Genomic DNA, 23538 nt, shown 5'->3' with positions numbered 1-23538 from the left:
CAACACCACACACACAGAGTACCAGCTCTCCTGCTGAGTTACATGTGTATTTGTATTAAGTCTTCTAGGGTCTTAAGCAATGAAAAGACCCCAAACTTTGAGACACTCTTTAGAATTGTTTTTATGGTTATTGTTGCCTTGTACACGCTCCCCTCCCTATGCTTGTACTAAAGGAAACATCCACCCACAGTGAAAGCATATTAAAGTTAAAGCCTTGCTGAAGCCTCACCTCTTCCCTTAACCCTAGGGAAGCTGGAGAGTTTTAGCATTGTTGAGCCAGAGAGGAATGAAAGGCACCCCTACTCTACTGGAGTTGCTCCTCAAGAACCAAGATCCTCCAGGATCCAGCTGGATCTACAGAATCTTCTGGACTGAGCTGCACAGTCAAGAAGCACAGCTTGTCTCATCAGAGGAACAATGAGAAGAAGACAAAGTCTCACTTTCTAAAACCATTAGAAAACCCACTTGGAAGTAAAAATAAAACATGTACCATGGAGAGCAGAATCCAATGTTAAGAAGCCAGCTCTAGATACTTCAAGGCATCAAATAAACAGGGGTTACTTCAGACTACTTGCAATAAAGTGTTATAGATGAATCTTAAAGACAGGTATATGCAGAAACAGTGCTAGATAAATGGTATCTTAAAACATTTTAGTAGGAGAAAACATTTAACTAAAGCAATGCACATGAATTTAATAGGCTTCACTAAGAAATTGAGTGTGAAATTATGTGTTTATGAAGTGTTTTAAAGAAATTGCATTCCATTCATGGGGAGATTCTGGGCCAGCAAAAAATCAAGGGCAAAAACCCTATGGACTTAATCAGGTGAGTACTTTAGTCTCCATTTCATCATTCTTAACCTTTGACTGAAGTGGAGACGGGTATTTTCCCACTGCCCAACCCCCCCAGGTTGTAATCAGTTGTGTTTCCATGTTCTAATGCTTACTTCAAAAAAAATTAAACTACAAGAACTCATTTAGATTCACATAGAGTATTATTCTCAACTATTTTTTTTAAATTCCAAGGTGGACTTACCTTCCAGGTATAAATAATTTTTCCATTTCTTTCAACATTTACAACGTAGAGTGCTGATGAATTCTCAGAAGTGTCTGAAATAAGAAGTAGAAAAAGACACAGGATTTTTGTTTTAGCTAGTTCATCCTATAATTTATGCACACTTTAAGCAAATATGCTAAATACATTTTTACTTGTAAATACTTATTTGCATATGCCAAAATTACTCCTTTCTGGAAAAAGAGGGAGTACTTCTTACACCATGATTTAAATCTGATAAACTTTAACACAGATAGTTAAGGGACTTCAAAACATGCAAGAAAAAAAAATTTTTGTAAACACCTACCTCTTCATTAGAATTATGATTCTAATTACCTCTACCTTTTGTTATGAAAATGGAATGTGCTTTTTCAAAGAATAAGAAAACCAAACCAAACCAAAATGACCCCCTTGCATTCATTTACTATACCCAACATAGAGTTCAGACAGTTAAGCCATACTCCAGTCCTCTGGCCACTACAGGAAGAGAGAACCAGCCCGAGGAAAATATCATTTGCTCACACCTGCCCCTTCAGCAGCTCAAAGGAAAGCCTGAAAATAAACTACATCTTTAGACATTAGTTCTACAACACCAACAGCACCTCTCCTGTGTCATTCTTAGCTCCTCCTCCTCCAAAAAGAAATTAAGAAAAAAAAACCCCAAAATCCAAAGAACCATAAGGTCAAATACCATATAGAGAGACATACAACCTACCTACAAGTACAGGGAACTAAACAATGCAGGACACAAAATTATTTGGGATGTGAATGAAAGAGTACTGTTAAAATAGAAACAGATAAGCAGGAAGCTAAGATGGACACAGAAAGAGAAGAGCATATCTGGACAAAGCAGTACAAATTAAAATGAAAACTAACAAAAAAAAAAGATCAAATATGGTACTCAAGGTGAGAAAAATGCATGCTTTCCTGATGCTGCTTTTATGTTTTCTCATCACTGCAGCCATCAAAAATGTGTTTATCTGTGATGGAATTTTTACTAGAAGTGGAAGTTTTGCCCTTATTAAGGTTGAAGCTGTATGATTGGTCTCAATTATATAATAAAGGTGGCCTGCAGTTCAGTAAGCATCATCATAAAGAACTCTCCTCAACCTTCTGCAAGCATTAGTCAAGTCTGACACTATTTACTTTGCAGTTATCACAAAGTTTTGATAGAAGGAAGACACTTAGTGAAACTTAGTTTAACAAGCCTGATACTATAAACTGGCTTGTACAGCTTGCAGTGATAAGAAAAAAAAAACTGTTTTCAAGTATTATCAGCAGAAAGTAAATTTTCCATTTGATTGTGGGAGGATAATGAAAACCCTTCCTGTACACTGAGCAACACATCACTTTCTATTGGTTTCAGATCACTCAAAGTACACTATAACACCACTATATTAGGGCTAGATGGTGACAGCTGGGAGAGTCTAAGGTAACATGCTCTCTTTTTTATCTGAAGCTTCCTGGAACTTAACAACCACCTCAAACTTTCAAGATGAGTACTACAGTCTCCACATTTTCTCATGCAATATTTCCTTGGCACAGAATATTGGTAGAGAAGAAGGTCCATGTCAATGAATTTACCTATCAGCGGACACAGACATCTTAAAGGAGCTGAAAAAGTTCTGTGTCAGAAAAGAGTTGCTCTTTTCTAGAAAACAGTCAGTGGGAATATGGAGGCAAAGAAGTGGCAATGGTCTCTGCCCCTGGAAACTCCTACAGTAAAACCCTGCACATAGAATTACAACTCCTTCCTCATGCCCACAGCTGAGACCAGCAGATGAAGGGCTGCAAATGAGCCAACCCAGCCTGCCTGCCCAGCACACAGCTTTTAGCAACATAATCAGGAGGAAGCAGAGTTTGATTTCCTGAAGACCATTATATGCAGCTCATACCAAATTAAGTGGAATAAAGAGAACAAGGCTGGTTCACTTTGCCTGCCGCTCCCTTCCTCTCATCACAGCTACTCCCAGCTCTCACGCAATTAGCAGTTCTCACATGCTATCGAGTGCTTTCAAGTCCTTAGGAAAGAAAATAATAAATATGAATAGGTAACATCTGAAAACACTGACAGAAAGTACCATGACTCCTAAAAATTACTTGCTTTCTGTGATTAGATATTTCTTTGATGTTTAAATTAATCTTTTCAAATCCCTACCTCCCACCTTCACATTCCTAATAAGACAGCACTGCATGAAGAGGAAGTCACTATACACAGATAAGTTTAAATGCAATACAGCAGTACTGGTATTTGATCAGATGCACCGTCCAAACTAGAGTCTTATGCTTCTGTATTAACAGGGACATTATTGAAGGAAGACTCCATTACATTTTAAAAGACTCAACACAATTTTCTCCTTCCCAAACACAAGTCAGTGCCATTTTGAGACCCTTATTTCATTAACATATAGATTGACTTATCTTTGAATTCATCACTGATGAACTGATAAATTCATCCATTAATCAATTATGCATGGAGAATTTCAGAATTTTACCCCAGATCCCTCAGTATACCTTTCAATAATTGTTCAGTATATGTAGAAAATGTGAAGTATTTTTAACAGATTTTTTAAATGATAGCTTGCTAAATAACTCCCTTATTCTCCAAGCTGATACTTTCTGGTTTGTCACCAAACAGCCCCTCAATGCGGGAAGCAATTTAAGTATTTTAAGTAAAAGCAACTGAAGGCGTTCAAGTTCATCACACTTGCGTATCGATGGTCTTGCTACTGAAGCAATAACTTTTACTGTATTATTATTTTATTAGAATAAGTTTTTCATCAGTTTCTGAAAAGCAGAACTGAGCCAGCTGCTCTGCAGACGAATAACAAGCAAAAAGCCACAGTGCCAAGAACACGGGAGGTCATTTTTTTCCAACCACCACCCCGAGCGCTCGCTATGCCGGCGATCGCACGGTGCTGTGACAGCTGACGCTGCATCTAATTTTAAACCAGCACTCGTTTACCAAGCACACCAAAGCGTTCAGGCTGTGGGGCTTTTCCCCCTAGAAAGGGGAGTAGCGTGGGAGAGAGAGTAATGCTAACACTTTCTCTTGGTTTTTTTTGGCCGGGGTGGGGGGGAAGGGAGGAAGGGAGAAGAAAAAGAGAAAGCCCCAAACGTGTTAAGAAGCAGGAAGAAAAAACGAGTGTAGCAGATGTGTAGAAGTGTTTTCGGCATGTCAGAAATTCCTTGAGTACAGCGAACTTGCCCACCTCAAGTAACCCCGGCACCCGAGGGTCGCTCCCCTCGAGCCCCGGCACCTGAGGGGAGCCAAGGGGCCGAGGGGGCCCAGGGGGGCCCAGGGGCCGAGGGGGGCCCAGGGACCGCTCCCCCGCCGCCATCCCCCGGCCCCCGCGGCCGGAGCTCCCTCTGCGGGCCTGCCCGGGGTCCTCTCGGGGACCCGCACCCGGGGGCCTCCCCGCAGCCCGGCTCCTCCGCGGGCCGGGAGGGTGGCCGGAGAGAGGGAGAGACGGCCGGCCGGAGGGATGGGGCTCTCCTCGGCCTCCCGGAGCGTTACCTAGAGCCGCGGCGCAGCCCCGCTCCGCCAGCCAGGGCAGCACGTCCCTCTGCAGCTCGAACTCGGGCACCAGGCGCAGCAGCATAGCCCCGGCCCGGCCCGCCGCCGCTCCGGCTCGGCTGCCCTCAGCCCGCCCCCTGCGTGGGGGGCGGCCCTCGGGGGTTCCGGCGGCTCCCGGCCCGCTCCCGGCGCCGCCGGCCCTTCCGCTTCCTAGCGCGGCGGCACAGCGCCTCCGAGCCTCCCGCGGCCGTCCGCCTCCGTGCTGCTGGCCCGCCGACTCAAAGGCTCTCGTTTTCCCCATGGAGCGGGCGCACAGGCTCCTCCTCAGGCCGGCTGGAAGAATCACAGAATCACAGACTATTCTGAGTTGGAAGGGACTGACAAACATCATCCAAGTCCCGCTCCTGGCCCTGAGCAGGTCAGCCTCAAGAATCACACCATGTGCCTGAGAGCGTTGTCCAGACGCTTCTTGGTGCTGTGACCGCTTCCCTGGAGAGCCTGTTCCAGTGTCCCTCCATCCTCTGGGTGAAGAACCTTTTTCTAAAATCCAACCTACACTTCCCCTGACACAGCTCCAGGCCATTCCATCCTGTCCCTGGTCACCAGAGGGAAGAAGGGGCAATCCTTTAGGAAGCTTCACCACAGAGTGACTCCAGGGGCCTCGGGCAGCAGCCTGTCAGTGAGGCCTGGAGTTGAGCTTCAGTCTCTTGGTGTTCACAAACCAGGAGGCCCCGTGATGAGTTGCCCTGCTTGTGATCCCCCAGGAAACATTTGATGTTTTCCAGAACTTCAAGTAGCATCCCTGTTTTCTGAGGCTGTTCACTCTGAAATTGCTTGTTGAATAGATGGAGTGTCTGTCTGTAAACTGCTTGCAAAGCTTGGGATGTCCTCTCAGACTAGGCCTGGCCTGTTTGTGCTTTTCATCTGCAAAGGAGGTAAAACTTCATGTTATCTTAGGGGAGGTTGTGGTTTGTTTGCTTGGGGTTATTTTAGCTGTTGAAAATATTTGTAGCACTGATAAGGTGCTACTCCATGGCTATCTATAGCCTGCCTAATTACCATTACCCTTCTGAAATGTGCTGGCTGATATCAGCCAGTTAAAGGTGGTATAAAAGTGGGGAGGGGCTGTGAGGACACGCACCAAGCTCAACATACCCAAATACAGAACAGCTTGAGCCTGTTCTAAGAGCTAATCCCTGTACCAAGTTTTCCTCCATCACTGCTGAGATCTGGAGCTATAAAAAGACCAGATCAGAATCAGGTATGTCTGCAAAATGTGGATGAAAGGCAGGTTGATAATCAAAATGCAAAGCAAACATGCTCTTCTTCTCAATCTTCATATTGCAAACTTTTACAATTTTACCACAAATTTTGTATTCAGCATTTTTCTTAAAGCTCCCTAGATAAGTGGTTGTGCAAGAATTTCAGCTTAAATTTTCACTGTTGTGAAATAAAGCTTGAAAATGTGACTGGAGTATTTATTTCAGACATGAAAGTAGAAAACAGACAAGAGGTCCTGAATGGGAGCGTTTTTTAAGATAAAAGATGGGGCTATTTCATGAGTTTGAGAATGACACAACTGGAAATTACACAACTGGAGAGGCAAGCAAAGGAGGGAAACAAAGCCAATGAAATGACTGATTCTGTAAGTATGTGCAAAAGGGGAGATTTTTATGTGGAGAAAGTCTCCTGTACCCAGATCTATAGCTCATGTTTATTATGTAAAATTCTGTATTCCTTGAGCCATCAGTCTGGCTATGCACATCAGAGGCCATATCTACAGGCCCAGAGCTCCAAGTTGACTTCCTAGAAGCACAACACATTCCTCAGGAACCACAAAGCTGACTCAGAGTTCAAGTAATAACTCAGTATAGAGTATCAGGCCACCTTAAACCTGATACATGAAATTAAACAGTTGATGAAAAAGCCATAAGCATCTAAAAAAACCCTTCAGCAGTCTTTGAATTAAGACAGAGCCTGATATATTTCTGATAACATCTCCCGACTTTGCTAGATAGAGAAAGGAGCTCATGGTTTAAAGAAACAACCCATTTTCTTATCTCTGTCAGGTGAAATTAATGTTATAACCCATTTGTCACTTTTGCCTGCATCATGAAACTAAATTGTGAATTTTGCTCTCAATTTATACTCAGTTTCCTTTTCTGATTATCTGACTCACTTAATTTTGGTTTTTAGTTCCAGTCTGAAGCTGTGCAGGCACAAGAGCTGATCCCAATGGAGCAACTTCCAGGAGTGGGATGTGAAACTAAAGCTCACATAAAAAAAGAGCCAAATTAAATTTCTCTATTTTCTTTTTAATTTAGAAATCTGTTCCTGCCTTAGTAACTGGAGGATCTCCCTTGAATTTTTATCTGGATTGAGTCTTGACCACAGGGAAATCATTAGAGAGCAGTAATGGCCCTACTGAAAACCATCATCAGCATTGTTTTACTGCTAATAACAATTTTTGTGCTAACTTCCTGTGTCCCTATAATCCCTTTTCACACAGTTCATACTGCAAGAATTACAAAATTATGCCATGACACAAGTGTGGGTCTGATGAAGCATTGCAGCCTGACATGGCAGGGATGGGTTGAAGGCACCTTTCAGCTCTCAACAGAACAAAGCTTTGTTCATGGACAAAAACACAGATCCATAAACCATTGATGTGTTCCACTTTGGGAAATTATACATAGGACTTCTTATGAAGAATGAATATCTGAAATAATTATTTGAGCACATGACAGCCTGGCAAACAGTTCATGACTTTTTTGGGAAGTACTGCTTACTGAGGGCAGCCTCTTCTCCCACCGTTCCAGTAATAGAGGGTTTATTGTCATCATGTCTAGACAGTTGTTTCCTTGAATGTTTTCATCCACTCAAACACAAAAAATATACACAAATTTTCTTCCTGAAGTTGGTGCTTAATATGTTTACTAAATCCTCTTGGCAACACAAATAAGATGCAAATTGAAATCAATATTTTAGTAGTAAAATGTGCAATTCAAAGTTAGTAGAATAAAGTACCTTTATTTCAGTGTGTGAGATTACCTTTTTTGAGTCTCTTTAATCACTGAATATCAACATAGATCTGAGTTATTTCACTGAAATCAGTCAGCATCTGTTATGGAATCCAGTGCTTCATGGAAGTGCTTTTGTATGCTTTGTTTAATAATTCATCATAGGAAATAGTCTTTCAACTGCTAATGAAAAAATAATTTGGCTATTCATGCTCATGTTAAACAGCACCTTCTTTTAAATGGCTTTACTGAAGTCAGTAACATGCTCAAGCCAGGAACATGAGTGAAAGAGGCTCCTGAAACAGTTAAGGTATTGCTCAAAGTGAGGGAGGGGAAGAGAATGGGACTTAGGGATGTCTCTGACTGTCATCCAAGTGGGACTTAGGGAATTCTCTGACTGTCATCCAAGTGGCATTTTTGTTTCCGCTGCTTCTCCCTCCATGGCCCAGGCTCTGAGGCTCCTTTGTTCTTTCCAGAGACAAACCCCTGCTAGTGCTGATGAAAGCCCTGTGAGCACACACTGTCTCAACAGCTGTTGGAGGAGCTCTTGGCTCTATGCTTATTCTTCAGCTCCAGCCTGATTGGCATTCATCAGAGTTTAGAAACTTGGTGTTTTTTTCCTTTGTGATGTTTCAGTTTTGATTTCACTTTGCAAGAGGACAGTGTCAATACTTTGCAACAGAGTTGCAATTCTCCTGGGAATTAGTATAATAATGCATATATCAGCGAATCAGTTCCAATTTCTTACACTTTTTAGACGTCTTTCCATTATCATTTTTATTGTAAAATGAAAGAAATATTTAACACAAATGCATTCCTTCAAAATGTAAAGTTGCAGTGCTGTAGACAGGAACAGCACAGGATGAGCACATCAGTCTGACTTTTGTCTCACTGAGCTTCAGGCACTTTGAATATAGTGTTCTAGTGTGAGGTTTTTTGTTTAGAGTCCTTCTGGTTAATGAGGAAATATAAGAACTCCAGAGGGTAGCTGATACCATCTGGTTTTAGCAGTTAATTTGAGGTGCATTTTATCTGATTGTGGATGCTGGTTCTCCTGTCCCCTCAGTTCTGCTCCCCTGCCTATTGGGAATGTGCAGCTGAAGGCCTGGAGGAAAGTCCCTTCCCATGTCTGCCTCCAATTAGATCATATCCAGTGTAATATGGAAGGGGGCCCTGAGGGTGCAGTTTGATGGGCAGCTGATCTAACAGCTCATGACTGTTGAAAGGATGGACCCAGACTTCATTCCCTTGTTTTCTTCTCCCTTCCTCATCCCCAGGTCCCTCAGCCTCTTTCTTCATTTGCCAGCTCTCGTTTCCATCTAAAACCTCTGTAATCCAGCGTATTGGCTAACACACTAAAATCTATTTATTTTTTTAATGGTTTAATTTTCTACCAGTTTATGAAGGTGTCTCCAGTCACAGAAGGCCTTTACAAGTCCACGTCCATTGCAAAGGGAAGCAGTGGTTGTGTGGCCCTGGCAGCAGGGAGAGGAAGGGAATAGAAGATCTCCCTGTACTGGTGGCAGTGAAGTGTTACACTCACATGGCTCATTCAGACCCTTTGCAAAATGCCTTTCTCTGACATTCAACTTGAAAGAATCAGTCATTTTTGCCCAGCATTGCTCTGGTCCATTGCCCAGCCACTGCTGGCATAGTTTCCAGACCAGAGAACTGATCCAACTGAAAAGTAACCTTGAGGGAAGAAAGAAGGAGGTGGAAGAGGATGGTTTCAGTAATGCCAGTTGTCTATCAAGGTTACTGAACCCTTATGTCAACAAAAATGAAGTTGCTCTACAGAACTGGTAATAAACCACTCATTCTGGGCAAAAGACCTTGGGGATACTACTTTTCCTGATGCTGGTACTCACGTAGGTCAGTGTCAGTTTCTGCCAAACTGCAGCCTTAGCATGGGGTTAATGGTACTAGAGGCACCTGCATCCCCTGACTTACTGTAAAAGGAGTCTAGGTATGAGCTTTTAGCTGATTGAAGTCAGGTGAGTAAAACCTACTTTTAGCTTGCTTGGCCTGCTTTTCTGTTTCCATCAGGATCAATCCACTGCTTTTTAATACCTTATTTGTGTACTCTAACAACCATTTCTTTGATACTGTGCAGCACTTAAAATATACTCAAATTATTCTCTAAAAATCTGAATACATTTCCCTAGCACATCCTAAAAACATCTTTTATTTATTATATGTTGGTTCCAAACAAATGTCACATTAATAAGCAGAGAGGCTTGGGTAGGTGTACGTCATCAGTCACGCAGTGGTTTCTTCTTCCAAAATACTTCCAGAATTAGGTCTGACCTCTTTTAACAATGAGCTATTTATAGGATTCATAAGGGCCTTATCCTCCAACCCTGACTCAGCCAAAACTCACCACTGACCTTGACCTCCTGTAGTCTATTCTTGTAGCCTTACTCATGTGAGGAGCTTTTATTCGCTGACCTGACTTGGGGAGAATATTCTCATGAGTATGATTTTGCAGGCTTGCTTCCCAGCTCAGTGGGACATGGTCAAATGCCACAGAATCAATTCCTGCTATGCATGTGTTATTTCTACAATGTTATAAGTACAAAAATAAAGGGGAAATATGCAGCTAAGTTCTGCATTCAGTACTGCAACAATAAACTGAGTGTTATTACATTAGGTGTGTACAGCTACAAATGAAAGCATTAAATTCTCATTTTGGAAGACAGTACATGTATTTTTAGAAGAAAGCAGTCACTAAATTTCTCAATCATAAGAATTATTACTGAAAGTGCTTGATTTTTTTCTCAGGAAGATACAACTGTTTTTAAGTAGAATATTATTGCAGTGTTAGGTGATTACGCTAGCACAGTATGACAATGGCAATCTTTTTTCTGTATTTTTTTTTGTCTTTTTCTAAAAACCCTTCTAACTAGTGTTGATTTTTTTTAATACCCCAGTCTGCCCTGGGTTCTACTCAAAAAGGCACCTTTTACCTTCCTCTTCCTCTTTCTCCCATTTTGGGCCATTGACTGCTCATTCCACTATAAATGACATCAGTCCAAAACTGAGGAATGCGGCAACTGGGCTTGATTCCACCTCTTCCCATAGCACTATTAATTGTTCTTATCACAACAGGAGTACAGGAACCAGAATTTTACTTAAAATTCCATATGGCTGCATTGTTGTACCTTCAAAAGTGGTCAGTTCCAAATGCTTCTGAGAAAGGTGCAAGTAGCCCTGTGGCTGTCAAATAACGATACTGTGCACCTGTCTTCAATGTTTGATTTCATTCTGATCTCTGATAGTCAGAGACTGATTTATCCTCAAAGTGTAACATTTAATATTCCAGGGTATTCAGATTAATTAGAACTATACATATTCTCAAAATCCATAGAAATGTTTAATTCCTTTTTTAGTTTTAGGCTCAATGACCTTTTTTATCACAGTCTAATTACAGAGTACATGAGAAGTAAGAGAAAAGTAAGAGAACTATTTAAGAAACTTCCATCATTTAATTGCCTTGAATTAATTCCAAACTCCTGCTCCATCTTTCCTATAGCACATTTAGTCTTCTGTGCTCTTTCCTAAGTCAATCATAATTAATCTTTAAAATTTTTCTTCAGAGAAGCTGCTTTCCATGCTCTAGATCATGCTTGTAGCTTTTCCTGAACATCTTCTGAAGAGGCCTTTGAAAAACCAACTTTAAAACCCAGAAGCAAGGTATATGCACTGGTTTTTCCATTTTGTCAGGACACTCAGGAGTGTGGTTTTCCTTTGCATGGGCAGAGGTGTTTGGCCTATCATGATCATGGTTAGGCCTTTCATAAGTCTGTCATTAGAGACTGTGTCAACCACTTCACCTAGTAATAAAGATCCTTATTTTATAATTCCTAGAAATCTTTTTTAGCCATGTTTTTGTGGATGTATACACATGTTACTGACTTAAAGTACTATTAGATAGTTAGATGATTTTAATGAGAAGGTTTGTATGCTAGCCCATGAACATTCTCATTCTTACAGTGTTGGATGTACCCTGCCCACGTTTTATTTTAAATTTATCACTTTATAACATCTATGTTATTTCCTCTGTAATCCTTCTGCTGTTTTTGTATTTTTATTACAAGAAAAATATTATTGTAATCAATGTTCTCTGCTGGGGAAAAAAAAAGCTAAACAGGGGTGATTATTTGTTTTGTGTAAAACTTCAGACTGACTAAGCCAGTCAGATCAAAGGACCATCTAAATAACATCTTGCCTCTGACAGTAGCCAGTAATAGATACTGAGAGAAAGCATATATAAAAACATAAAAGTTTTTTTTTCTGCTCTTGCAACTCTTCCACATTATAAAATTAAGGAATCAAGACAATCTGGAATATACTAATTTTTTTTTTTGTATCCAAAAAATCCTATGATAATTTGTTTAATGATTTAATAAATGGAATAGAGTACATCTATCTATTTAATTCTCCTGCCTGATAATTTTATGTGGTGTACTGTAGTTTTTAAGTTAAGAAAAAAGTGCATTATCATTCTCCACTCAGGATTTTATATACATTTATCACATTTTCCTTGTTCCAAGGTGAGGAGTGTATTTAATATCCTTTCATGTAAAATATATGCCCTACTTCTTATAATCCTTATTAAACTTCTTTGTGTTTTTCTGAGACTTGTATTTGAATAGGCATACAGAGGCTTTATTCTTTGTAATTGTTGTTTTTATTTTCTTGGGAGTGCCATTGATCCATAATTTGCATTTTTAATATTGTAACAAAGTTCCCTTTAATTTTTCTTACGTCAATGACTATTTGCTTGTCAAATTCTCACCTAGACCTTCTAATTTCCATTTTATACTTTATTTTCCATAAGTATCTTTTTGAAGGCATGTAAATGAGTGGTTTGCTTTTCACAGGCACAAAAGCCATCTAATGTTAATTATCAGCTGTAGCTCACACATTGCTTTTAGCTTTGGCCCCAGGGCAGGAAGCAGCTGTCCAGGACAGCAGACTGGTGGGGACTGTTCAATTGCTGCAGAAACAGTCTGCACTTGGCAATGTCCTTCAGAAGACTCAGGAGACCCAGATGAACCCACAAGGTTCACCAAGGCCAAGAGCAAGGTCTTCCACCTGGACTGGGACAATCCCCGGTATCAGTACAGGCTGGTGGATGAAGGGATTGAGAACAGCCCTAGTGAGAAGGACCTGGGGATGGTGGTGGATGAGAGCTGGACATGACCTGGCGATGTGCGCTCTCTGCCCAGACAGCCAGTTGTGTCCTGGGCTGCATCCAAAGCAGCGTGGGCAGCAGGGAGAGGGAGGGGGTTCTGCCCCTCTTTCTTTGTTCTCATGAGACCCCACCTGGAGTTCTGCATCCAGGTCTGGCATCTTCTGCACAGGAAAGAAACAGACCTGTTGGAGCAGTGGCAGAAGAGGGTCACAGAAATGATCAGAGGGCTGGAGCACCTCTCTTGTTGAGGACAGGCTGAGAGAGTTGGATTTGCCCAGCCTGGAGAAGAGAGGACTACAGGAAGTTGTTATTCTGGCCTTTCTTCATTTAAAAGATAAGGCTTATAAGGCTTGTATGAAAGTTGGAGAATGACTTTTTACTGAGGCCTGTGGTGATAGGAGGAAGGCCAATGGTTTTAAACTGTAAGGGAGATTGCTTGTAAGGAAGGAATGTTTTATGATGAGGGGTGGGTGAGGAACAGGTTGTCCAGGTGAAGCTGTGGATACCCCTGGAGATGTTCAGGTTTAGATAGGACTTAGTGCAACCTCCCTGCCCATGGCAGAAAAGAAGTCCCTGACTGTGGCAGAGGGTTGGACTAGATGATCTCTCCTGATGCAGATTGAGTCTGTGTTCACTACTTGCCAAACCCATTTTCTTACCTACTCCTTGCCCAGTAGGAAGAGAGTGGCCATGGAAAACAGCAGTGCTTTGCAGTTGCAGGAGGTTTTACATGTTCACACATTCCTAGTGGGGACTGTGGGTAGGGAAATGTGCAGGGTGGTGCTGGGCACCGAAACAGTGGGACTGTGGCTCTTGGTTATGAGAACAAGAAGCTTGCTTAGTTTTCATGCTCTAAATTGCTTAAGAACCTCAGATTAGATGCTCTATACTGCTTTGTGGACTGGGAGCCTAATGAGGTTAGCTAATGAGTTGTATGTCCCTTATTGTGCAGAATGAATGTTTCTACAAAGTTTTGTTTTAAGAACTCCATGAATAATAGCCTTGAGTGGTATTCTCAGGCTGGGAAAAATTACATAAAAATGTAAATACATCTTTAAAAACTGGTTTTAATTACTTAAAAGCTAAGTGAACCAAATACCTTAATTCTAATTTTCTGATTGTTGTGTGACTTCTCTCTGAAGTGAGGTTACAATTATTTAGGTACCTTAAGAACACCTCGATATTTTACTGTAAACACCCTCACTTCTGTTTTCTACATTTTAATTACTTGTAAATATATTTTTTTATCAAAATCCTGAAATAATATTTTTGGTTCTGAATGAAAAGATCAGCTTCATAGGTCACTTTAAATATCAGGACATCTCAGATTGCCTGAACTAAAGGCAGTGAAGTCAGTTGAAAGTAGTATAGCTTGCTGCTGCTCTGCTTTTTGTCATTTCTGGAAAGGTTTGAAGTAGGTGAATATATGGAAAGTTAGAAAAAGAGCAATCTGGCTTAAAATCTAGGTGGAGGTAGAACATTTGCTCCATTAAACAACCTAATGAAGTAATCATCAGAGTCACTGAGGAGGGCAGGCAGCATCCTGCAGAGCTGCATTTCCAGCTCACTGATCAGGCTCTGTTCCTTCCACTGAGAAACTCACTGAGGCCACAGGATGAATGCACAGCATGCAAATCTAACCAGTTGTAGGTGCTTTTTGTAGTTCTCCCATGACTAAGAAGCTAATGATCATGAGTAATTTATTTCAGCCTTTTATCCTATGTCTTTTTATCTAAAGATGGGATCCCCAAGACGTCACCTCCTCTAAACTGTGGAAAGCACAGAGCAGTAATTTGTAACCTCCTCTCAGGGCTTCATTTTCAGCTGTGCTAGTCTGTAAAACCACCACTTCTCCAGCACATCTGATGGGCTCACCAGGCATGCACAGTACAATTTTCACTTTCAAATGGCCAGTGCAAGAACATTTGTTTTAGGGGACTGCAAACATCCTAAGACCAGCTTTCAATTTGCTCAGGCCTGCAATCCTGCTGTAATGACTGCCCTCTCACCATCCTTTCCATAGGATCTGTCACTACCAGGAGAAGCTGAGTGTTTTGAAACGTGCTGCTGTTCCTGGAAGAGCAGTTTGATCAGGGCAGACTGGTCCTTTTCAGGTGAAAGGTCATGAATTCACTTAGGAATTCACTTTTGGATACACAAAATTTGAAGAAAGTATGTGATTCCTTCAAACAATGAAGTAAGAGTCATCCCCATGACTGAAGAGGATGAGTGTGAGGTGGAAGGCTTGGTCTTCTCCAGGGGGGGGATACAGAGTTTCAAAGCAAGACTAATAATAAACACATACAAGTCTCTTATAGAGTTGCCTAAGAACCCAAACTTGTGCAACTGTTTAGTGAGTGGAGGAAGATGAGTAAGAGTGGTCTGTCTGCCCCTCACCCCACCACCTCAAGGTGCTTTGTAACTACAAATACAAAGTGGTACAAAGCAAGGAATGTGTAAAAATAATTAACTCAAAGAGCAGAGTTATTAGAGCCACGAGCTGGGCCTCCTAGTGAACTAGATCAGGCTTAATAGTCTGTGAGGGAGAATTGTGTTCATAAAGTGGGGAAATGTGTGGTTTTTTCTTACAGGTTTGTTGGGATTGGCCTACATGGATGTATAAAGGTTCCAGAAGCAGGAAAACACAGGAATTACTGCTGGACCTGAAAGAGAAAACTGCAGATTTTAGGACAACTGTGTTCATGTAAGGCACATATCATTTTTCTTAAAATAGGCTGTCTTTGAACAGTAAAAGTAGATATGTTAGGGTGTGTGAGGAGCACAGTAAGTTTTTGTTGGTAGGTTGGTTTTATACATACATACAAATATATATATATATAAACAGAAAAGAGAATCTTATTATAAATTAACTGGCTTATTGGTGTCAGACTGTCCCAGATCCTAGATTCATATATTAGCTGCTGTTAGCCCATGAAGATATAGCTGATGCTACTAAGAATTACACTTTTTAGCATACTTTCTGAACACTGTAATGCAGCCTTTCCCACCTGGACTACACCTCTCACAACCCATATAGAAGACAAAATAAATGAAAAAAGAATTAGAGACAGGTATTAAAATCTTGAAATATAACTAATAAATATAAAAGCTGGGAAAAAATTCTGTGTAGCAAAACCAAATTAACATAAGTAGCATTGCATCTTTAACTTTTTTTTTTAATTGAAACAATTCCAGAATTAAAGTCACTTAAGGCTTGTCTTTAGGCCAGACTGACTGGAAAATGTTTCAATTTCAATGAACCACTGTTTGGTTTAGTCTGAAACTGGTAAGACCTGAAAAGCTTCCACAAAATCTCATTTAAATATAGCAATGCCCAATTTTGGTAATGTAACATGTACAAACAAGATGTCCATCAGTTTAGTTGGCAATTTTGAAAGATTTCCACTAATACTCTGCAATCTTCTGAAGCATTTGAGAACCACAAATACTATGGACTTTTTTCCCCTGCTATTTAGAGAATAAATGTAGCTTACTTTCTATTGTTTTTTTATGCTAGTATTTTTTATTCCTGCTTCAGTGTGGTTGATACAGTAAAGCTTTTTCTCAGTGCTCACCTTTTATTCTGTTGGGTGCTAGTTGTGCCTTTTGACCTGTGCTGGGGATTTACTGGTACAAAATAGGAACATAATTTGGTTTGGACCAGAATTTGATATAATATTTTTAACATCTGTATTCCACATGCATCTTTACAGATTATACTTATGGGCAAAGTATTGGTGCACATTTGAAAATCAGCTTTCTAGACACTAGCTAGACTTACTAGCTAGTAATCTTACTGTGGGAATAAGATTGGTATTTAAAGGAAAAAATTAGTGAATTCTATCTCATGATTTTTTCGTTTTGTTTCCTCTAATATGAATTAGAATGACTATATATTCTTGAATGTGTCATTTCAGCTTTCAGTTTCTAATTTTACAGTATTAGATGACCAAGACTGCATTCAGATCATGGTTTGTATTTTTACAGACAAATGTAATTTTTACCATAAAAAAATACATGTGAAAACTCAAGCTGCAGTTTGAAAAACTAAAGAAAGCAAAAGTCAGGTTTGCACAGATCAAAGGAATTACAGCAGTGAAGAGTTTGGTTCCCAGGCAAATCAAAATGTTTTGCCCACCAGGACTGCAATAGGGCATGAGTTTACAGTTTGGTTCATTTAAACTATTTCTTTACCAGAAGTGCAGGCAGTCAGCCATAAAAGTGGCCAAACCAGGAATGTATTGTTCTAATGTTTATGAACTCAAAAAAACCCAAGCAGAAACCCTTCAGCCATTCTGTCCCACTTTGTCAGCTCTTTTAAAGTTTTGCAAAAACAGGGTGATATGGAATATGTTTCATTTTCAATAAAACCTTGCCAGAGAAAATTCTGAGGGCATAAGCCACATTTCTGGAAATTGCAATGACTCAAGTGACCTCTTGTTCTGACAACTACAATTTTAAGCCTGGACTACTCTGATCTGTAATCAAGATAGGGAAAAAGAAACAGTGATGTAGGCAAAACAGACAGGACTGGATTGCATCAGAATATGATGTTTGTTTTCTTGTCTGACCCAATTTAATACCTAACTTTGAGATAAAGAGTAGTAAGAAAATTGTGAGGACATTTCCTTTCTCTTTAATTTAGTCAGTGGTACCATTGTTTCAGGTTGGTCATTTGCTTTCAGGATTGTTTGTATTGTGCCAGGCTAAGGGCAGCTGTACCCCTATGGAATCGTGGTACTGAGAAGCTGTCTGGGAATTCAGGAGATTGGTGCTTCATCCCCCACTGAGCTGATCAGCTGTATCCTAGACCATCCTAAATGCAAGTATGCTTAAGTGCTCTTAACACTTCCATTTTCTAAAGCCTTTCTAGTCCATGGCCTTCCAAGCTAACCTGTTTTGGTATTTAACAATCCTTTAGGTTGGAAAGCATATTCCTAATGTGTATGCTAAATCTCCCAAGCTATAAAATAACCTAGTTATTTCTTGGTTTTCCTCTTGTGGCCATGAGTAGGAATTAATGATCTGCTCTTTGTCTAAGGAGAGACTGTTTCATTTTTTTTTAATGTACAGTTATTTAAATATATATCCAATATGCTAAAGTGCATTAATACTGGAAGGGGGAGGATTTGCTGTATTGGACCTAGTTAGTGGTGTGTGCTCAACTCTTCCTCAGCCGTAAGAGAAACTCTCCCTTTTCCCTGTATTTGCACTGGTGCAGCCAGGTGGAGATTCAGTAACCTCTTGCCCTGCTCTGAATTTTTGCACTTGTAGTGCAGATGTGGCAAGGGCCTGTGGTGTTGGCAAAAACCTCTGTTCAGTGAATTTGTCTCAGGCATAAATTTTATCCCTTACACAAACATAACCTCAAAATGAGCAAATCCTGCCATTGCCTAAAACTGTGGAATCCTGTAGACCACAGCAATAGCTTTGCAGATCAGGACAACATTTCATTCAATGTTTTAACCTCTTTAAAATATTTGTAATTACTAAAAGCCAAATTATATTATCATGTAATGCTGAAGAAGCTGAATTCTGCTGAGTTAATCCTGAGTAATACTACAGCCCATAAAATCAAGTTTGACCTCAATGTGTATGACAGACAGGATTAATCAATTTAAAATGTTTTCAGTATTTCAGATATGTGGAATGCTTTATAAATGATAAATATTAGTTTCCCTAGCTGAAAATGAAAAAAAGCTTTTGCCCCAGTAACCAACATTTGATCACAGTTTAAGTTATTGGCTGTGGTCATCCAGCTCTTAGTCATGGCTGTGTAGAGGGATCTTAGTGGAAATATGGGAAATGGGAGTAGTAAAAAGTCTGGGATAATAAAAGGTCAAGAGCAGCTCAACAAATCAAAATTAACCCCAAGAAGTAACAAGTACATTTCAGCAGGTCTCTTTTCTTCTGTCCCCCACCTCATGCTTTGAAACAGGATTATCACATAAACAGACTGTACAGTGGATCTGTGACATTTTAAGAATTTATGGGGCCTACCAACAAATTCAGAATCTGGGCTACCAACTGTCCAAAATTTCAGGAATCATTAACAAAAAGGGATTTTTCTTAGCTCATGGTTACAGAAAAATCTCTAATGTGACATCTGGACTGCAGAACTGATGCTGCACTATCTTATCTAAATTGCAGAGATACCAGAGGCTTCCAAAGTGTGAATATTTTTACTTTTCTTTAGGTCATTTTTAGATGATGATAACACCTTTATAGCACTTCCTATTCATCCAGCTCTTTAAATGCTGGCTAGAGTCTACACTTGGTCATTGTACAAATCATCCTCTGGTATTAAATGAGAAGTGATGGGGCCAGTGTGAAGTACAGGCCTGGAAATTCTGCTTTCCCTTAGCCTTTCTGTAGCTCCCAACATCCCTGGTGAGATCCACCACCATATTCCTGAGTGTGAACTAATGATTGCTTCCCTAAAGGCATGCAGCCAACACAGTCTTATTTATTGGTTTCATGCAACCTTAAGTCTTCAGTTGAAATTCATTTGGAAATTTACAGAAAATTCAAAGTAAATGGGTATTTCCATGTGGCTTAGAAGAACAGAAGCCACACAAAAATGGAAGCAACTCTACATCTTGCACTCAGTACTCTAATGGAAAATATAAGCACTTGGTTTCCCAGTAAAGCTTCTCAGAGCTAATTTTAATGTAAACAAACTACTGCTTAGAGTGCTAATGGGTTTTTGCTGTGACTTGTGAGACATGTTTCACTGTTTTATGATATTCTTTTGTAGGTGTAATAGCAATCTATTGCCTACCTAAGATTATATTTTCAAAATGCAGTATTTCTAATGTATGTGCCATTGTTCTGGGAATTTGAATTGCATATAAAAAATTAACATGAAATTTTGCATTGTAAATTGGCTTTCGATGTGCAAATTTTGGTGCATGCATGGAAGTTTTGCATCAAAACATTGGGAAAATAGACATAAAGTGCATTTTTTCAAAAATGAGCTGATAAGGAGTTATTTGGAAAATGTAAAATATGTAAGAAAAGGAGGAAGGGTAGATAAAATGTCAGTACTGACATTTTTGTCACTGCTCATTTACACATTTTACAAATGAAAAAAAGTTCAATAAAATGCCAGACCAGCTTTTTCTTTCCTTACCTTGATGCATCATTTTCAATAATTAGATACTTACTATCTAGTGCAGAATTGATTTAAGCTGTTACTTCAGATGAAAGTTTTCCAGAGGAAAGACTTTGAGATTTTGTTCTCCCAAAACATGGCATAGGATTCTTCTCCATGAAAAAATTCCTTCTGCTTGAAATGGGCTTTGCTTCCCAAAGCAGCAGTGGGATGGTGTAGCTTTATTCTGTGCTCACTGAAGTCAGTAGGAAGTTTTGGAAGTCTACAGAAAGCATCAGCCTCATGGGGATCTTTATAACCAGTCAGAAGCCTTTTCTACAGCAGATTTTTCTTTGCATCAAACACACAGTGACCAAGACATCTAAATGCATTGGAAATCTTTGGAGCTGCAAAAAGATTCAGTGGGCTTTGAACTACTTCCAAAAGGCCTTTCTCTACAGTTAAACTTGCCCTTGAAGCTCTGCAAATGTGTTGTATTAATTTTTTAATAAAGTTCCCTTGGCTTGTTGTACATAGAGTACAAAAAATGAAAAGATGTCTCCCTTATAGATGCTGTTCTAAAACAGAAAGGGCATATGAGAAGAAAGTACATGTGAATATGTTGGTGGAAACTATACAAAAGAATACAAAAAAGGAAACACTGCATTCAGATTGATATGCTGGAGAAAAATCAACAAAATCTCTATATCTGATGTGGTGTTTCACAAAGCTACTGGAGATGCTAGAGGTCAATGGGCAAGGGTCACCCAGTGTTTACTGTAAGTGTACTGATGTTTTTAGATTGTTTTAAAGCTTAATTCCCTCACCACTGTATTTGAAATACATGGAGGTATCATCTAATGAAAGAAAAAGTTCTCTTTGGAGTTCTTGTCTTCACAATCAAGGATGTTAAAAAGGAGACTCTGGAAGTATTTCTACTGAGATGGACACTACTCAATTAACTGGCCATAAACAATCTTGGATATGTAGAGATTAGTTTGGGAATGGCAATGAATTATTCAGGATAGTCTAGTTTAAAGATGACAGCTGAAAATTTCAAACATTGAGCAGATGTAATAGCTTCTGCATGAAGAAACTCAGAATAGTTTTGGACTGACTGGCTTGCAGAAGAAAATTTAAGGAAGGATTTGAGAGAGAACTCTGAACTTGTTAATACAATGGGTGTTAGCCATCATTTTCTGGTACATATCCTGATACAAGGACTTAGGAGGAATCAAATGAAATCCTGTTGGGCAACAGATTTAAACCAAGCAAAGGGATGTACTTTTCCAGCTAACATATAGTTATTCTACAGAACTACTAGATACCATAGAATGTTTTGGACTTCAAATGTATCATGTCAAGGAGCTGCAACACTCACAGATACTGTTTATAACTGTAGCACAGGATGTCAGTGTATAAACTCCAGGATTTATTCCAGGATGTCCTTAGCTGCAAAGTGCCAGTGCCTGTGGATGACCTGGCTGTGCATCTGTCTCATCTCTTGCATTCATTCACCCAACATCCACCACCGGCCACTTTAGAGATAGGTTAAAGGGGGCACTGACCCAGCTGGACTGTGACCTGACCTGCTGTGATCAAAAATGTTGAAATGCTTTTTTCGTTGAAATTTTGGAAAGAAACAAAAAAAGTCCATTGAAATTCACTCTTTGACCTCTATGAACAAAAATTACCAGCACAAAAAAAAAAAAGGTGTAAAACCAGTCATATTTTTAATGTTAAGCCTTTTAGTTACTATTACTGAGCAATCTTTAACCTACCATTATGGTGAGAGACCATTACCTATAAACTGCCCATGTTGCATTTGAGGGGAAAAGGAAATGGGGAAGGGTTTTAATGTATGTTGCTTGCAGTTGGATGCACATTAATATCTCAGGTTCATGCATCAGACCTGTACTTTTTGCACTCAATTTCTAACCCTTATTATTTTATCCTATTTCAACTGGTATTGTTGGAAAAATCCCAGTTTTGTTGAACTCTTTGTCCTGATAGCAAAATTAACTTTTAAATGTTCTCTTCATCTGTCTAATAAACAGTTGTTTTAAAATGTAGAAAGATTTTTTTAAAACATCTGGCTTTTTAAGACTTGAGTCAAGAAACTTTTTATTCAATTTTAGAAGTTAAAGCCTTAGTGAGTAAAAATACTCATTTAGCAATCACCACCCATAACCCATTGTGAATGATAAAATCAAAAGGTGACAACAAAATAATAGTTGAAAATATTTTGTTATAAACATTGCTGAAAGGTAGGCTCTTCTGAGAAAAACAGTTGAGATCACTGTTAGGTCAAAAGGAAGAAGATTGCATTAGAGAAGTGTATGATGAGCAACGTGCACAAAAATATCAACAAAAGGACTGAGAAGATCAAGTATTTGATATTCATAGGCCATAATCTGCCTCTAACTAAATTATGAGGTAATAATGTGTAAAAAAATTACCTGACCTCCAGAAAACTATTTAAAAACCCTTTGTTTTGTGTTTTTTTTTTTTTTAAACAGATGCTTCACAGATTTCCTTGTGGAAGCTGGAAGTATTTTAAAATGTTAATGCCTTTATGTGCATTTTCTGCCAAGACGGATTATGTTATTTATGAGATTGATTTTGTTCCTGCCTTTGCAAATTATTGGTAATGACAGAATAAAAGTGCATATCAGAATCCCCTAACATTAATGTTCTTAAGCTTAAGTCCTAAGCCTACACTTCTTGTGGCTGTGCCACAAAGAGGAGATTCCAAATTCAGCAGCTCTCAGTATGCTCTAAATAAAAAACACCCGAAGCAAGGGCCAGCTAAACTCCAGCAGCACCATCCTGTACCCCTTTTCTGGTGGTGGACCCAAATGAGTGTTCATGCTGGCAACCCCCATTCCTCCTCACAGGGCTGGTGGGACAGCAAGGGCTGATCTCCTGTACAGGACACAGAGCCACAAGCACCCGCTCCCACACTGTCCCCTGTCCTGGTGGTGGCTGCAGAAGGATCTCCCACAGAAGCTGGATTGCAGCTGCTACTGGGGTGTCTGCAATCAACCCATGTTGTCATTCAGGCTGTTTTTCAGCTTAAAATGTGACTGTAAAATATAAAGGAGGTTATTCATTACTGATTAATTGCTTAAGCTCTTAGGAGATAGAGTGAGAGGAATCGATAATAAATATCTATATCCATGTATATTTCCCTTTAGAAAAGCCAAGCAGCTGAAATCAATGAAGGCTCCAGCTTTTTGGTGATTGACTGCTTCTGCTGAGCTGGCTACTGAAAGCAGAGTGTGAGCTGGAAAGTCTGATAATTCACTAACATGTGTGAAACAGGTTTCTGAGCTCCTTCACCAGCAGCCCTTGGAGCAGCCTTGTGGCAGGAATGGAGCAAATGGAGAACACTTTACTGGGAGAGCTCAAATTTATGCTCAAGCAGAGAAAGAATTATTTCATGTTGTCATTAAGTTTAGAAAAGTCAGAAAGTTTATCAGTGTTCTTTCAGAAAGAGCCAAAAGCACCAGCCCTCCTACCCCCCAGGTGAGAGTCACATTAGTAAGAAAAGTAAGAACAGTAAGAAAACTTTCTATATTTATTTATGAGACACATGAAAATCATAATGTGTCTACAAGAGCTTTGAAGTGAGACACAATGATAGGACAGCAAGGAA

General features: G+C 39.8%; 1 protein-coding gene across 1 annotated transcript in view; it reads right to left on the bottom strand.

Moving 5' to 3' along the window:
- GSAP (gamma-secretase activating protein) overlaps positions 1–4749 on the bottom strand; it is a 44897-nt gene extending 40148 nt beyond the window's left edge. The window contains exons 1-2 of the mRNA XM_036400925.2: positions 4571–4749; positions 1036–1109 (exon numbers count right to left, since the gene is read on the bottom strand). Coding sequence (XP_036256818.1) covers positions 1036–1109; positions 4571–4655 — 159 coding nt within the window. The 5' untranslated portion in view covers positions 4656–4749. The remainder of the gene's footprint in view (positions 1–1035; positions 1110–4570) is intronic.
- Positions 4750–23538: the final 18789 nt, after the last annotated feature.

The sequence above is a fragment of the Molothrus ater genome, chromosome 5, assembly GCF_012460135.2.
Source record: "Molothrus ater isolate BHLD 08-10-18 breed brown headed cowbird chromosome 5, BPBGC_Mater_1.1, whole genome shotgun sequence".
Taxonomy (NCBI): domain Eukaryota; kingdom Metazoa; phylum Chordata; class Aves; order Passeriformes; family Icteridae; genus Molothrus; species Molothrus ater.
Note: the sequence above shows the minus strand (reverse complement) of the source record. Positions and strands in the feature narration are given on the sequence as shown.